The 17574-nt window shown below is 39.4% G+C and overlaps 2 protein-coding genes across 4 annotated transcripts in view; one reads left to right on the forward strand and one right to left on the reverse strand.

Annotated features, from left to right (window-relative positions):
* LOC138856095 (uncharacterized) lies at positions 1-3002 on the reverse strand. The gene is made up of 4 exons (XM_070106518.1): positions 2064-3002; positions 1911-1987; positions 1572-1863; positions 1-1506 (listed from the first exon to the last, which is right to left on the reverse strand). Exons 1-4 carry the CDS (start codon positions 3000-3002, stop codon positions 1-3), a joined length of 2814 nt encoding a protein of 937 aa, XP_069962619.1.
* A 2903-nt stretch (positions 3003-5905) lies between these two features.
* Positions 5906-17574, forward strand: part of GlcAT-S (Glucuronyltransferase S) — a 61195-nt gene continuing 49526 nt past the window's right edge. Inside the window, exon 1 of one of the 3 annotated variants that reach the window (XM_036356787.2) lies at positions 5906-6322. In XM_036356787.2, the coding sequence (XP_036212680.1) occupies positions 6082-6322 (241 nt within the window). In that variant the 5' untranslated portion in view covers positions 5906-6081. The remainder of the gene's footprint in view (positions 6323-17574) is intronic. The other 2 variants (XM_036356786.2, XM_070106665.1) reach the window with 2 other exon arrangements.

Below are 17574 nucleotides of genomic sequence, written 5' to 3' on the forward strand. Positions count from 1 at the left end.
CTAAAGCATTTTCTGGAGTCGTTGCCAATATCGAAGACGATTTTCTGGAGCTTCAGGTAATGGGGGATCTGGGCGGCAATTAAGTGGACGCCCGATCAGGAAGTCCCCGGGAGTTAGAGCTATCCCACCTTCAGGATCATCATAGAGAGCTATCAGTGGTCTCACATTCAGACACGCTTCAATGCGAGTCAAGAGAGCGGACAACTCAGTGTAACGCAGCGTCTGGCTGCCCATGACCCGCAGTAGATGCTTTTTAGCCGAACGAACTGCCGCCTCCCATAGACCTCCATGATGAGGTGCGGAAGGGGTTATGAACTTCCAACAAGTACCTTCAGCTGCCAAATGTTGTTGAGCATATGTCGCTACCCAATTTCTTAAGTCCTCCTGCATTTGACGATTCGCGCCTACGAATTGTGTTCCATTATCACTGTATAAAGTGGTGCATATACCTCTTCGACTAATGAAGCGATCGTAAACATCTATAAATGCCTGTGTACTCAAGTCCTCTGCCAGCTCAATATGTACCGCTCGTGAAGCCATACAAACAAATATGGCAGCGTATGTTTTTGTAGTCGGGGTAGCACGATGCATTCCCACACGGACATGGAATGGCCCGCAGTATTCCAATCCGCTACGAGAAAATGGTGGTGCCACTAACACTCGTTCTTTTGGAAGCGAAGCCATTTGCTGGCGTTGTAGAATTTGAAGATGCCTACGACATGTAGTGCATGTCCAGATGAAAGACTTTACTTGAGCTCGTGCCCCTATAAGCCAGAAACGTTGTCTAAGAAACTGCAGCATTTGTTGTATACCACCATGTAGGCAACGTGTATGCGCATCAGAGACTAGCAAGTAAGCCAGGGCCCCATGTGGAATTATAATTGGATGTCGATGAGCTTCATCTAAGTCGGTGTTGGTGAGTCGACCACCTACTCTCAGTATGCCGTCAGTATTCAAGAATGGATTGAGTGCTATGATTTGACTACGACCCACAATCCTGGAATGCAATGCAAGCGATTTAGTTTCGTGTTTAAAATGATTACCTTGTGCTTGTCGAACGTGCAGAAGTAACGCCCATCGCTGCTCTTCGAGAGAAACTTCATCGTTCCTGTAACCACGATATTTCGGTAACCATCGCCTTAACCAAACAGTAGTGTTGAGTAAACGACTCAATTTGCTAAATTTCTCTACGAGAGGTATCCGCTTGTCTTTCGTGGATGTCATAATCCACTGGTAATCAGCTCTAGAAACGAAGATGGAGACCGGACGAGATTCAGCTATGGAGAGTTGCTCTTCCTCTTCCGTCAAAACGGGTAGGCTCATTGTACAGCCCACACCTCGATGTATGCACGTCGGTCCCGTCCACCAAAGGTGATGCTCTGCTAAGAGAGCAGGAGATAGACCCCTGCTTGCACAATCGGCTGGATTCGTTTCCGAGTGAATGTGTTTCCAAGCGTTAATGTCTGAGTTGGCTTGGATGTAAGCGACACGATTCGATACGTATTGCTTGAACGTGGATGGCGTTTTGCGGATCCAGCATAATACAATAGTAGAATCGCTCCAATACGTACGTTATCCAACGTCTTGGTTAGAAGATGAGCACCACATAGTTCGAGGCGCGGTATAGTCACATCCTTAATTGGTGCTATCTTCGACTTCGCTGAAACAAGAACGGTGCGTGACGTTCCGTTGTTATCAATTTTAGTATCTGGCGTTACTGACGTTATTTTCGGCACGACAAAAGCCTCAAGTTTGAAGTTACTGCTGTTGTCAAAGGCAGCCTGCATCTGAACCGTTATATGGCCCTTACTATAGACTGCAGCGTTAGAACCAATGCCTTCAATTCGTATCTCTCCTGGATGCCTACGAAGACACATACGTTTTGTAGTAGAATCGGAAATAAGACTCACCTGAGAGCCCAGGTCGCATAAAACGCGACATGCGAATTGTCTTCCGATGTGGTCAATAAGGATGACCTTCGCAGTCGCTAATAAAATGGTCCGGTCACCATTTACGAGAAATGACCGGACCTTCCTCAAATGTCACTGTTGTCGTCGATATACCTGTGGCACCTGTGTGGAAGGTGCTCCACTGGGTATATTCCGATCGGGAGTTTGACTGTTAATGTCTTCCACCATAGTCGGTGAATTGTTCGCAACGTTGTCTTTGCAAAGCATAGTATGATGGCGATGATGGCATTTAAAACAATCACGCGTGGTACAATCGCGCGATCCATGATCAGCCCCAAGACAATTGAAACATAATGAAAGCCGCTTAACTGTATTCCACCGTTCGGGTATTGAAAGATTGATGAACCGTTGGCATTTATATATTCGGTGCCCGTTAGAACAAAGTTGGCAAACAACCGTTGCACCTTTCCCGGAATGTAACGGCTCAGATGAATTTACCGCTGCCACATGAGCTTTAACGGGACGGGCTGGTCTCTGATGAATAGTTGTTGTACCGTTCGTAGTTCCTTGAACCAAATTGTTGGCCCGCTTCTCAATAAATAGCAAAAAGTCCTGAGCCATTGGTATGTTGTTCGTCTGAAGACTCATCCCCCACTCATACCTAGTGGTGGTAGGCAATTTGGGCAGCAGAAGTGGTACCAATAGGGCGTCCCAATGACTTACCGGAAAGCCCATAACACTTAGGGCTCGCATCACATTTTGCACGGTGTCGACTAGTCGGAGCAAGCACTTCTGGGATTCGACGGGTTGGTTGGGCAAATCCAGGATACGCTGCACGTGAGATTCAACCAACAAACGTGGATTATCAAAACGCCGTTTCAATTCCTGCCACATGTCTTCGTAGCCGCCTGTATATAATCCGCCAACCAATGGTACGCTGTCTGCATTTACATGTTGGCGTAACTTACTTAATTTGTAACTAGAATCCAGATCTGTACGATTATGAACCAGTGCCTCAAACAAATCCTTAAAAGGCAGCCTATTCGCTGGATCACCATTGAACACAGGAATCTTAATTGGATCTAATCGCATGTCCAATTGATTCGTTACACGATTAGCACCTGCACTTGCGCCACATATCCGGCGTAGTCGAATACATATTTGTGTGTACAGCAATTCCGTTGCAGCCAGGAATTCGTCATGCGTGGTCAATTCACTGGCTTATGCTGAGGAAACCAAGTCAGTATGATACTCCATGAACCTCTCGAAATGTTTATCCAACTGTCCGCGAATCACATCGCACTCAATGCTGTCCGGATCGTAAGTAGCTGCTTCTGTCAGTTTTCCAATGCGCACAATCGCGGCTTGCGCTGAAGTACGTAGATTCAGGCATGCCATACTTATCAATCTTACTTTGAATCAGGATCCAATAGTTCCTCACAGGAGGCACCAAAAAAGATGTATAATATTTGCATCAATTTCCACCAAATAAAAGAGAAGTCGTCTGGATCTTACACACGTCTGTCACGGAATAGGCCGCTTCTTTATTCAATTCCTTCTTAAATAACATTTTGATGAACGGGATATAGCACCACGCCATATGATACATATTTACATATACATAAGGATAGTTCCCATTTACATTCCCTACGCTAGAGTGGAGTGACTAGTCTAAGAATTCAATGCTAAAAGGAGGACACAATTATGCTGATCATTCAGCATTCAGCAATCAGCTGACTGGCATTGGTTTATGTCCTTGCTAATTGTGTACAGGACTGCATTCTAATGTACTTAAATCTTGAACACATATATCTAAACATACTTTTATATATGGGTATAAACATACATACATACCAATTTACATACAATGAAGTGCATAAGTACGAACATGTTTTGTGAGTGCACAAATTTATAGAACATAAAACATGAATTACAAAAGTGTTTTTAGTCATCAAGTTCCCGAAAACGCAGAGTGTACCCGCAACTAACAAACCTGCACTAAAACTAAACAATAGCAAAATCGAAAAAGAGGTGAGTGCTGTCTTTTATTTTAAAACACTGTAACGGATTTCTCGCTTAATCTTTTACCCTATAACTCACTCTTGAGTTCGATCACTGGATTGTTAAATAAAAGGCCCAATTTAATGGCTATACACTTATTTTTATTTCTAATTCCAACAACTTAACACTTATTGCTCGGATTTGAGGCTACAACTTCTTGCTTATGTCTCAATTGCTGTCTAGTTGCTTCTGGCAATTTATCGTCGGTTCGATTTTCTTCTATCATCCATGATCGTCACACTGGCCTGGACCTAAGTCTGATCGTCCAGATAACACACATTTGCGGTACCAAACGCAAAGCTTTTATGTCCCCCATCTCGCCTTCTACGCTGGTGTTATATTCCGTAGCCGTCCTTCTCTTCTTGGAGTCAATTCCGTCTGTCTGGCGGATACCCAGTTTTGATACAGCCCTTGACTTAAAGCTGACTCGAGATCCCATTCTTGATCAGAATGTTACTCCATTGTATCACCGAATCTCGTGACCCACTTGTTGATGAGTGCGTCCACCACTGCTTCAGCCTCTTGATTAGAAATTGTGTACATTTCTTTGACTACCAAAACATTATTATTTCCTAATATATAGGGGTGAATTGGACTATCTTCATTCACGCCTATTCGCTCCACTGGCGCATCCGAATTGTACTGCTTCATCTGGCCATGACTCCGGGACCTCGATTTCTTAGCTACAATGCATTCAGGTTTTCGTGATCCTCAAGCGCCCTCCTCTTTGACCTTTGTACCACACGTTAAGAACTTTAGGAATTCTAGCCTTTGGTACAACCATAAGTACTCGGGAGGTTTGCCCATTTTCGCTTTTTCATACTCGATGCAAGCAGCCACACACTAACTTTAAACTGCTCCGCTCTGCCCAATATGCTTTAGCGGCTTTCTGAATTTTTTTCTCCATTCGTTGTACATTGGTTCAACTCCATTTCATGGATTACACTTTTCAATTCGGGAATTTCAGGTTTAATTGTAGACTGCTCTTCCACCTGTTCTGGTCTACACGCTTCTTGCTCTTCTGACTGTGAGAACCCTTGTGAGCACACCTGCGCTGACATACTCACGTCCAGAACTTTCGACTGTGATCACCCTTGTACTGGTTCACACGCTTCCTCTTCTTCCTCGGTTGAACATTGAGTATCATTCTTTTCTTGTACTCTCGTTGTTTCTCCCTCTAATTCCAATTGAAACACATATTCGTAAACATTAACGTTTTCTGCATCCATAGCCTCTCGTAAACGTGACTGTAAGTCGCACTTTACTCGTTATTCGAGCTTTTTTCTTATGTCTCAATTGCTCTTAACACGATAACACTCTAACTAGAACTGGGTGTGCTGCACAGTCTTACAGCAATTGGATAGAGTGAGAAAAACATTGAATATCAATAGGCGGTGTGTTACTTTTTTCTCACTCTCTGAACCAAAGTATCAAATATTAACTTATGCAGAAGGGAACAATAATAAACGATTAAAACTTTAGATCGATAAGGTATCACTGGTTATTTCACATTTTGCAACCCTTTTGTTATTTTCAGAATTTATTGAATTAAACTGTTTTTGCACTATATATTGTAAAGTGAATGTGTACAAATGGATAAGTGAAGTGTTAAATGATATAAAAGTTAAGAATTTAAGTGCATAATTTATTTTAAATCGAAAAAATACGTACTTTAAATAGTTGATATTTTAAATTTTAAACGTAAATAGCTAGAAAACTATAAGTTTCCCGCGGCTATATTTACAAATATTTTTGATCTGGGGGATCTTCTCTGTCCGCTCATACCCATTTTATCCCGAAAGCCTGGGACGGTATATTAAAGCCGACTCAAAACGTTTTATAACAGATAGCCATCTTGCGAAGGGGTTTCTTTCATTTCAGAGCTACCTATTTCAAATTTACGTTTGACCGACTACGGTAACACTGAATATAGTACCCTAGACTTAAATGATATCGATTATTTTGTGAACATATGGCTTAAAGTCAGAAAATTATTCGTGAGTGTTAAATTAAAAAAAAAAATAAATTTCCAATTCATGTAATGGTGATGTGGGTTGTTATTAATATCTTTTTTTTGTGATGTTTTCGTAAACTAAACTTAATCAGAATTATGACGAACCAGTTGACACGGTATAAACAAGAAGTCCGAAAGCAAAATGTTTATTATTATAAAGGAGTAACTGCTGACCTAGCCGTGGATAGAGATAGTTCCTCATCAAGGCACGCATGGTCTAAAAGCAGTACAATTCCAAAGGTTGGTGTACTTTTCGTTGCCATTTGCTTCCTTCTATATGTTTTATGGGGGACTTTGAATGTTACTATTGCTGACTCTACCGAGAGCAATCTCTCAGGTAATTAATTAAACGTAGATCTAAAATTTTTTTCTACTATAAGTGAAGACAATATGGGAAAACTTTAGTATAACGTCCCAGGCTTTCGGGGATAAAATGGGTATGGGCGGATAGAGGAGATTCTCCAGATCAAGAATATATAGATATAGCCGCGGGAAACTTGTAGTTTTCGAGATATTTGGGTTTAAAGTTCAAAATTTCGACTATTTAAAGTACGCATTTTTCCCATTTCGAATGAGTTATACACTTATATTTTCCACTTTTATATCCACTAACACTTCACTAATTCGTTTGTACACATTTATTTTACATTATATAGTGCAAAAATAGTTTAAATCAATAATTAAATTATTGTTAAATTCTATTAATTCTGACAATAACAAAAGGGTTGCAAAATTTCAAATAACCAGTGCTACCTTATCGACATCTTTTGTAATTGAACTAAAAGAAATTTAAACAGATAATACCCCAAATACAGGAATCCAAAACCTAGAGAAATAAACTATTACAAACCATTGCTGTTAAGTATTATGTTATACCCTCTATGACAATAGTACTTTTTTCTTGTAGAACTTCTTTTTGCGTTGGCGGCCTTCGGCCGCGCTTCAACAAAAAATAACCCTGGTCGGTCCAACACCGGGGTGTATCAAAATATATGAAAACTTTAGTTTAGCATCCCAAGATTTCAGGGTTAAGAGGGGTATGGTTGAATAGAGGAGATGCTCCAGATCTCGAATATATATAATTATTGCCGCCGGAAACTTATAGTTTTCGAGATATTTGCATTTTAAGTTGAAAATTTCACAAATTTCATTTTACAATTTCTCGATTTATGGTTATCTTTTCTTTTATATTATACACTTATTACACACTAACACTTCACTTCAATGTTTCTACATATCTATTTTATATTAAATATTTAAGTATTTGCTTTAAATAAGCATTTAATTTTTATACAATTTTCGTAATATGAACAATAACAAATGGGTTCCATGTTGTCAGATAATAAGTATTGCCATATCCAAACGGATGAAAGCAATCAAAATAAATAAAAAACCCAATCACCCTCTACAAAATATTATGAACTTAATTTTCCATTTTAATAAACGAAAAAGGTTTTATGGCTTAAACGTATGTTTTATTGCATCTGATAATTTCACAAATGGATCATGATGCTGATTTACTATATTTTTACGCCATATGGTATTGGATTGGGCAGGGTTATTTTTTTAAAGCGCGGCCGAAGGCCGCCAGAGCGGAAAGAAGTTTGACGCGATTAAATTATGAACAGACCGGTGCTGGACCGACCAGGGTTATTTTTCTTGAAGCGCGGCCGAAGCCGCCAGTGCAGAAAGAAGTTTGACGCGATTGAATTATGAACACCCCGGTGTTGGACCGACTAGGGTGAATACTCATATATCAAATTTTCAAAATCTTCACTGTTATAATAATTATCGTTAATAAAAATTGACGTTTATAGAGAGTGATATATTCTCTTTAACATTACTTTTTTTTTGTTAAGATTTTTTATTTGCACTGGCGGCCTTCGACCGCGCTTCAAAAAAATAACCCCGGCCGGTCCAACACCGGGGTGTTCATAATTCAATCGCGTCAAACTTCTTTCTGCACGGGCGGCCTTTGGCCGCGCTTCAAAAAAATAACCCTGGTCGGTCCAACATCGGGGTGTTCATAATTTAATCGCGTCAAATTTCTTACCGCACTGGCGGCCTTCGGCCGCGCTTCAAAAAAATAACCCTAGTCGGTCCAACACCGGGGTGTTCATAATTCAATCGCGTCAAACTTCTTTCTGCACTGGCGGCTTCGGCCGCGCTTCAAAAAAATAACCCTGGTCGGTCCAGCACCGGTCTGTTCATAATTTAATCGCGTCAAACTTCTTTCCGCTCTGGCGGCCTTCGGCCGCGCTTTAAAAAAATAACCCTGCCCAATCCAATACCATAATTTATAATAGAAGGGAATGAACAAAATTATAGTTCATGTATTTGGGGTATAATCCTCTTTTATTGTTCATTTTTAATTCGCTTTAAAAATATATATTTATATATATATATATATATAATATATATATAATAGATATGGCAACACTTATTATTTGACAACATGGAACCCATTTGTTATTGTTCATATTACGAAAATTGTGTAAAAATTAAATGCTTATTTAAAGCAAATACTTAAATATTTAATATAAAATAAATATGTAGAAACATTGAAGTGAAAAGTTAGTGTATAATGAATGAATAATATAAAAGAAAAGATAACCATAAATAATTATATATATTATATTTTTATATTTATATATAATTATATATATTATATTTTTATATTTATATATAATTATATATATTATATTTTTATATTTATATATAATTATATATATTCGTGATCTGGAGAATCTCCTCTATCCAACCATACCCATCTTAACCCTGAAATCGTGGGTTGCTAAACTAAAGCCCACCCGTACGTCGTACTAAAGGGCTGAGATTTTGAATCGCATGACCCGAATTCGTCGTTTAATTGGATATGAGGGATAAACGAGCTTCTCTAGGTTAACAGTACATACATATATAATTTCCGCTGAATTATGGTTAAGATATTTGCAATTAAAATTAAAAATTCAAAAAATTGGAAGTATGTATTTTTTCTTTTGGCTGGGACTTAAATTAGCATGCCCTAAGTTATATTTGGGGTCGGCTTTAGTATACCATCCCACGATTTCTGGGTTAAAAGGGGTATGGTTGGATAGAGTAGATTCTCCAGATAAAGAATATACATAAGTTGAAAATTTCACAAATTTTATCTCACAATTTCTCGATTTATAGTTAATTTTTCCTATATATTATGCACTTATTATAAACTTACACTTCACTGCAATGTTTCTACACATTTATTTTATATAAATTATTATATCTGTTTTAAATAAGCTTTTTATTTTTACACAATTTTCGTTATATGTACAATAACAAATGGGTTCTATGTTGACAGATAATAAGTGTTGCTATATCTATTTTATATATATATATTTTGCAAACGAATTAAAATGAACAATAGAGGATTATACCCCAAATACATTAACCATTACTTTGTTCGTTCTCTTCTCTTGATAAACCATGGTATCGGATTGGCCAGTGTTATTTTTATCAGAAAGAAATAGGACACGAAAGGAATAACAATCACCCCGGTGTTAGATTGGCAAGGGCTATTTTTTTGAAGCTCGGCCGAAGACCCCCAATGTAAATAGGGAATCCAACCAAAAAACGTAATGTTAAAGAGGGTAAAATATATATTTCAACACCTATTATCTGTCAACATGGAACCCATTTGTTATTGTGCATATAACGAAAATTGTGTAAAAATAAAATGCTTATTTAAAGCAAATATTAAAATAATTCATATAAAATAAATATGTAGTGAAGTGTGAGTGCATAATAAGTGCATAATATAAAAGAAAAATTAACTTAACACAATTGTCGTTATATGCACAATAAAAAATGGGTTCCATGTTGACAGATAATAAGTGTTGCCATATCTATTTTAAATATATATATATTATATATGGAAAAAACGCTGGCATAAGTGAATATATATAGATATATAAATTTCAAGATATTTGCGTTTAAATTTAAAAAATTCAACTATTCAACGCACGTGTTTTTTTATTTATAATAAATTTTATACATATGTTTTTCACATTTATTTCGACTGACAGTTTACTTATTCTTTTGTACACATCTATTTCACATTCAAACACAAAAAAGAGTTCCACGCGAAAAACTTACTACACCTTGGTGTCGGAGTTCTAAGTGAAAACTAATATTGTCATATAATAATATAATAAATAAATAAATATCACGCTCTTTTACAACAATCTTCTCTAACGGATATTACTACTGTTACTTTTGAAACAAAGTAGGTTTTTTTTTTCCTTTTGCTGTTCATTTCGTATTAGGAAAATAAGCGTTCTTAGCATGTGAAAGTGAAAAAGAATTAATTTCAATCAAATTCGTTATTTAATTTTGGGAAAAAATTTATGTAATATCAGGTACGTTATTCTACATTTACAAAAGATGTCGAAAAGGTAACACTGGTTATTTGTCAGTATGCAACCGCTATGTTATTGTGTGAATAAATAGAATTCAACAATATGTAAATATTGAATTAAAGCTATTTTTACTTATTTATTGACTACGCCAATCGGCAATATACATAATAAAAAATAGTTAGTTGAAGGTACTTGAAAAAAAATACATATCTATATATTTATATATATATAGGGCGCTGTGGTAGCAGTTTGCGGGAGTTGCATAGACCAAAATCCTAGATTACAAGAGTAAATGTTATCTAATGTTATCGATGAAAGCCGGGTGTTAAAAAATAGGCGAGAATTTTTTGCAATTTAACTGAATTATATTTAAAGGCGATTAAAGCGATATTCTTAAAAATTAAAAAATTTACTCTGAAGTCTACTCGCTGAAAGTTGTCGTCCGAATGCATTATCGGCTCCCGTTTTCCCATTGGACCAATCAGAACGCGCCAGGCCAATTCATACGTAAGCAGGAAGGACTTACGAGAATTACGCTAATAATACTGCCATTTGCTTCCGCTTCGCTTGTTAAGCCAATCAGAGCGCGCCACGTCAGTTCATACGTAAACAGGTAGGACTAACGAGGATTACGTCAATCATGCTGCCATATCGTTCGTAACACTCCCTTCGGTATATCCTGCTGATCAGGGTGTACCGAATTAGACACATCTAGAACGGCTATTTTAGCGGCAGGTCTCCCAAAGCTGCCACAGGTCGTCTTCAGAGTAGCGCTACGGACTTTTCCATCATTACTCTTTCGTACTTGGATCACTTTGCCTTTAGGCCAGCAGTTTCGCGGGTTACTAGGATCAACTATGTGCGCGATTTCACCGACTTTGATGTCCTTTACATCTGTAAACCATTTCCTTCTCTTGGTTATGGTGGGCAAGTACTCCAATATTCAACGTCTCCAGAATGCGTTTGCTAGTTTTTGCGATGTTTACCAGTTACGACGCAATAAAATATTCTCAGCAACTGCTTCCGCGCTTGGCTTAACCCCACTGGAGCAACAAGAAGTGGTTAGGAGTGAGTGTCTCTTCCTCTTCCTCTTCGTGGTCGATAGGGATATAAGTTAAGGGCCGAGAGTTAACCGCTTCCATAAAAACTGCACGAAGAAGTTTGTCACTGGGACGGCTAGTTGTCAAGATTTGTTTAAGCACTTGCTTTACTGACCGAACTTACCGCTCCCACGCTCCACCCATATGTGGCGAAGCGGGTGATATAAAACGCCAGTTGGTAGCAGCAGAAGTAAAAGTTCTTGTTATATGATTTTTATCTAACAGTTTAAATGCTGACTCCAACTCTTTCTCAGCACCTTTAAAGTTTGTACCGTTATCACTCCATATTTCTAACGAACTGCCTCGGCGAGCGATAAAATTACGTACAGCTAGAATGCAGGAGTCTGTTGAAATCGAGTATGCGATTTCAAGATGCACCGCTCTGGTTGTTAAGCAGGTGAACAATACTCCGTATCTCTTTTCGGTACTTCTTTTAACCGTAACCAGGAGTAATCAACGCCTACGTAGGAAAACGGTCGCCTACATGCTGATGTACGAGATGGTGACAGAGAGGCCATCATAGGTGGTCGAGGTTTGGTGGTTCTGACAAATGCTTCGAATCTTATTAGCCACTGTGGGTTTTGTTATAATCCAATAGCATTGCCTTATTTCGTTGACCACTGTTTCCAAATTGCCATGATGATACTTTACATGGAAGTAGTTTATGATTAGGTACGTAACATTGCGATTTCAGGGCAATAATGCTTGATCTGGTCGCCCTGTTATATTAACTCGACCATTTTTTCTCAAAACACCGTAGTCATCTAAATAAGGTGATAGCTTGAATATTGCTGGATTTGTCAACCGGATTTCCGGATTCTAAACATGCTATTGAGTCTCCAAAGTAATCGAGTTAGGCCTTTTTTCACAGATAACGTTCCGCTTTACGAAAATCTTCACTAGATGGGCCATCGCCAGCAAGTTGATTATCACGAATAACGCTTAGCCAGATCCGTACACAATATATTGTCCTAGCTGTTGCACGAAGTAGACGGTTCCAAGTTGAAAATCTTAATGGTTCTGGTGCAACCTGAAGCTTTTCTGAGATGGGGTGATGAAAACCCGTAAACTGTGGACGCAGTTCTTCAGTTGCAATACATTGCAATTCGTCAGACAAAAGCAACTGGTCAGGCGAAAGGTACCAGAAGGAAGGTCCTCTAAACCACTGACTGTCGTTAGAAAAGTCTGGATCACTATTTCACTTCGTAGCTTCATCGGCAACGTTTTCCTTAGTTGGAACCCAGTGCCATTCCTTGACGTCGGTCATCTCTAGAATTTCACTAACTCGGAAAGCCACGAACTGTTTGTAGCGGCGGTGATCGGATCGTAGCCACGCTAATACCGTTCGTGAATCTGACCAATAAACGCATTTATCAACGTGTACAGAATGCGATTCGTTAATATATTGGGCGAGGCGAGAGCTGTTTTCAGTTCTAAACGAGGTATGGATATAAGCTTCAGTGGGGCTACCCTTGTTTTGCTTGCGATCATTGTACAGTTAATCGCATCGCCAAACGAGTATCGGAGGTAACACACTGCTGCGTAGCTGCTTTTATTTGCATCAACAAATGTATGTAATGCTATTTGTGGAACTCCGGCAAACAGAGTTCGCATATAGCATCTTGGAATTCTTAGGCTCTCTATTTTCGGAATTAGTTCTAGCCATCTTAGCTACTCAGCTCTCCATATCTCTTGCAGTCATAACTAAACTCAAAACCTCGCGCTTAGTAGGCCGCCGTTGACGAAGAAATATGTCAGAATCTCTATACTTAGCAGACACGAAATGCGAAATGGTCAGTGGACGTAATCCACCACATGTCTAAAACCTTCTCAGTAGGCAGTTCACGTTCAAGATCAAGAGATAGATCATCAAGCGGATCCTCATTTAGGGCACCGAATACCCGACTCGAGTTGGACAAGAAATTTCTTAAATGAAAGCCTCCAAGTGCATGAACATGACGCACGTCTTGAGCTAATTTAATAGCTTCCTTTTCGGTGTCAACATATCGTCTACATAATGATTTTCGATTATGTATTTTGAAGCACAAGGAAACTCCTCTTCAAAATCTTTAGCAATCTTATATTTTACGTACTGAGCGCAGCTTGGTGAACATGTGGCCCCAAACGTCATCACTGTCATCGCGAATGTAGTGGGCTCATTGGCGTTTGGTTCATACCAAAGAAAGCGTAGAAAGTTTTGGTCTTCTTTTCGTACATGAATTTGGTGAAACATTTCAGCTATATCGGCTGTTATAGCAATTCGCTTTTATCGAAACTTAAAGAGCACTGAGTGTAGAGCGGTTGTAAGGTCTAGACCTTTCAGCAGCATGCTGTTTAGGGACACTCCATTTACCTTAGCAGCTGCGTCCCAGACTAATATAACCTTTCCTGGTTTATTGGGATTGGTTACTGCAAAAATTGGCAAATACCAATATCATTTGGCGGCAGAATCAAGGGGTCTCAAACGTATGATGTACCCCTTTTGCATATAATCTAGGATCTTTTTGTGAAGAGTTTCAGCCAGGTCGTGGTCTCGTTGCATATTTTTCCTTAGACATTTCGCCCGAAATAAGGCCATTGACAGGCTATCGGGTATCTCAATACCCGGATGCTTCCACAATAAACTGGTCTCGAAACGACTTTCAATGCGGACGGTGAACCTTTTTAGTTGCTCCAAAGCGACCTCATCCTCCTTAGACATTAAGGCAACAGGTTTGGTTGATACACCTAAGTTGTCGAGGCAAATGTACGCTTTGGTAATTTCAAGCAGTTCAGCTTGGGCAGAGCAATCACAGATGTGATAAACGTTTTGGATAGGATCGGTACCGGCTTTAGACATCAATCCTTTCAATGTGTATCGCAATTTAGACTTCTCTGCAATTGGACCATTTTCTCCCCCATATAGGAATTTTATTGAAGATCGAAGTGCCGCGTTATTTAAGCCTATCAGCAGTGGTGGAGTGGCGTTTGAATATTACTGCAATGGCAACCCTTTCAAATGTTTGAAACGCAGTCGTAGTTTGTCAGCATCAAGTGATTGCGTAGCCGATATGGTTAGGTCGGTTACAACAGGCTCGTTCTCATACCGATGTGTATCACCAGTCCAACGTAGGCATAGTGGTTGCGGTGTTCCTCCCACCTTAAGCTGTTTTAAGAGCTCTTCGTCAATAAGTGTAAGCGACGAACCATCATCTGGATACCATATTGTCTCAGCTACAGTTTGGTCAAATCCCGAATTGTGTAAAAGTGGATGATGACTGCGTGTGCACCCGTGCAAGCTTTAACCAAATTACATCTATTCGTCGAATGCCTTTTCAGACCTCCTTGAGCCAACTGAAAAAGCCAATCACTGAAGTTTTCTAAATTACATACTGTCAAGTTTTGTTTATGCATTCCCCAATATGCTGGTAGAAGCCTAGGTAATTCTAAAACCAACGGCTGTTCAAATTTGGGATTGTTTAAATGACTAGTCAGGCCTGATACTGACATCGTTGCACAGGTGTTTTGCACTTCTTCCGCAAAGTCGATTATAGATTCCAGATGGCTTTCCGATGGTGACGGTAGTTCATAAATTTGGCGTTGCAGAACACTGATGATCAATTCTGGTCTACCAAATCTCATATGAAGTGGGGCCATAATTTGGTCGACACATGAGGAGTGCAATAGCAAATTTTTAGCAGCCTTTCGCGCTGGACCTTCCAATGCCTGTCGCAGTCTTAATAGATTCTCTTCGTCGGAAAATCCGCAAACCTCCGTAGTTTGATTTTAAGCGGCATAAAACAACGACCACTCGCTGGGCTTACCATTATATTTGGGCAATTCTTTAGCTAGGCTGTTACGAGAAGCAACTTGATCTCGAGTCAATCGAGGATAAGCTGAAGTACCAAAGGACAAGCTGTTAGCGTGTCCACCTGTCGGAAAAGTTGTATGTACTGGTTGCGGCAAAGCAGTCTCTAGATAGAGTGTTGAGTTCCGTCGCAACTGTTGTTCAAGTGAGTGTATTCGGTCCAATAAAGATTGAAGAAGCGGTGTTTGTATATTAGTATCATATTGTTGACTAGTTAATATTCCGGTTGGAATATTGTTATGTAGTGAGAGCCCACTATTAGTAATACCGTTTATAACAGGAGCTGTTCCAGTAAATGGTGCTACAAATTGTCAAGGTAGCTGCAGGATCTGGGATGGAGGAGGCACCTGATCCCTCAAACTATTTGAGATCTTAGGCATTGAGTATTGCCTTTCGTCGAGGTCGTCATCGAAACCCATTGCATCTATGCGATCCAGATAGCTGTGCTCTTCCCTTAGTAAAGCCTCCCTCTGTCGCAAGATTTCGCTTTGCTCTTGCAACTCGGCGCGACGACGAAGCCCTAGTGAACCCGCGGAATTTACGGATTGAACAGGACTTATGAGTTGGCTTTCTTGAAGATACACTTGTTGGGGTGATACCGTATACACCCTATTGGCTGGGGGAGCTACATTTGATACGTCTCCGTTCGAACTTTCAGTGTGTGTCACAGGTATTCGCTTATTAGCAGCCCGATCAGTAACACCAATATCTTCTGGATTGTCCACAATTAGAAAGCTGGTTGAAGTAGTGAGGTTGCTGGCTGCATTGAAATTAGACCTAACAAGTAAGGAAGAGCTAAGTTCGGATGTAACCGAACATTTTATACTCTCGCAAAGTCAAATGGTATACTCGTTTGAGATTTCTTTGCGGATTGACCGATATATTCGGTAGAAGGTCAACTATAGACACTGTGGTACACATATTCAGTACCTAGGGGCTTGAACAGTTTAGTTCGATTTAGACAATTTTTGGCCACAAGGTGGCATACTTTAATAGCATTATTCACGCAATGTTTTATCTCGATACAGTCATTGTTGCCTGATTTACATAGTGGAAAGTCAAAGAATCAGATGGAATTTAAAATTGTGTTATATGGGAAGTAGGCGTGGTTGTAGTTCGATTTCGCCCATTTTTGCACTATGACATAGAGATATAAAAACAATGTCATGTGTATGTGTTCGAATATATGTTCGGTCACTTAACTCTCAACTTCACTTTTCCATATGTATTTATGTATATAAATATGTACATATACTTTGTTTATGTACACATATAACATATACAATATGTGTATATATTTCTTTATATTATCACACTGCACGTTTTTTTTTTCAATAACTGTCACTGCACCGTTTTGGGTTTTTTCCTCTCTTTTTTTTTATTCACTTTGTCATTGCACCTGTTTATTTTTTATTTTTGGTTTTTTTTTACTGTTTGTCCATTTTTTGTACAATTTTTTTTGTTCACGTTATTTTAATATTTTTTATTTTATGTTTTATAACCCATAGTTTTGTCCACTAGGGCTCGAAGGACCATAAATGAGAACTGAATTTATTAAATTTAGTTACACTAACCGTTAAAAGCGTTACTAAAAAACCAAGTTGATCGAATTTAGGCGCAACGAAAGGTGCGCTGTGCTTCGGACGAATCGATTCTAAAAAAAGCGAGCGGGATCCTTCTTTTAGTTTCTTATATATCTGTTGATGTCTTCATGGTGGTGTGATCGTGGTGATGTTGTATTTGTGTGCGTGTTGGTGCATGGTGTAGTGGTGTGGATGTGAATTGGTGTGGTGTGACAGTGTCTTATGGTGAGGGGAGATTGAGTGGTCATTTAGCCACTTGTCAAAAGCTTTTGACACAGTCAACCACACAACGCTACTTGAGGGCATTGCACGATATTGACGTCGGTCAATCGATGGCATGTGCTCGAAAGTATACGGCTATCTCTAGAAGCTTTCTCGCTTCTTCTAACTTCACTAACCCTAAGATCTTTGGTGTAACTAATGACAGCCTGAACCGTTGTTGGCAACATAGAAGGCAATCGGAAGTCCGGTCTTAAACTACGCCGCACCGACATAGTCGCCAAGCAGTTCCTACTGAGATGTTTTCGCAGAAATCAGGCGTGCAGTCGTCTGATTAAAGCGAAACCGGATCCCAGGAACATCAAGAGGTCCTTCCTTGACTACTTCGACGACATTGAACAGTACATCGAACAGACTTCGGACGCAAGTCCATTCACAGTGGAGCC

The sequence above is a fragment of the Bactrocera oleae genome, chromosome 3 (assembly GCF_042242935.1).
Source record: "Bactrocera oleae isolate idBacOlea1 chromosome 3, idBacOlea1, whole genome shotgun sequence".
In the NCBI taxonomy this organism is placed as follows: Eukaryota; Metazoa; Arthropoda; class Insecta; order Diptera; family Tephritidae; genus Bactrocera; species Bactrocera oleae.

What these genes read in the sequence shown, in the direction of transcription:
- LOC138856095 (XM_070106518.1), bottom strand. Translation starts at nt 3,002, where the DNA reads ATGCGATTAGATCCAATTAAGATTCCTGTGTTCAATGGTGATCCAGCG. An exon ending in TATGCGACCTGGGCTCTCAG is followed by an intron (nt 1,864 to 1,910) that starts GTGAGTCTTATT and finishes GTGTCTTCGTAG; the next exon opens with GCATCCAGGAGAGATACGAA. An exon ending in TAACCAAGACGTTGGATAAC is followed by an intron (nt 1,507 to 1,571) that starts GTACGTATTGGA and finishes TCCACGTTCAAG; the next exon opens with CAATACGTATCGAATCGTGT.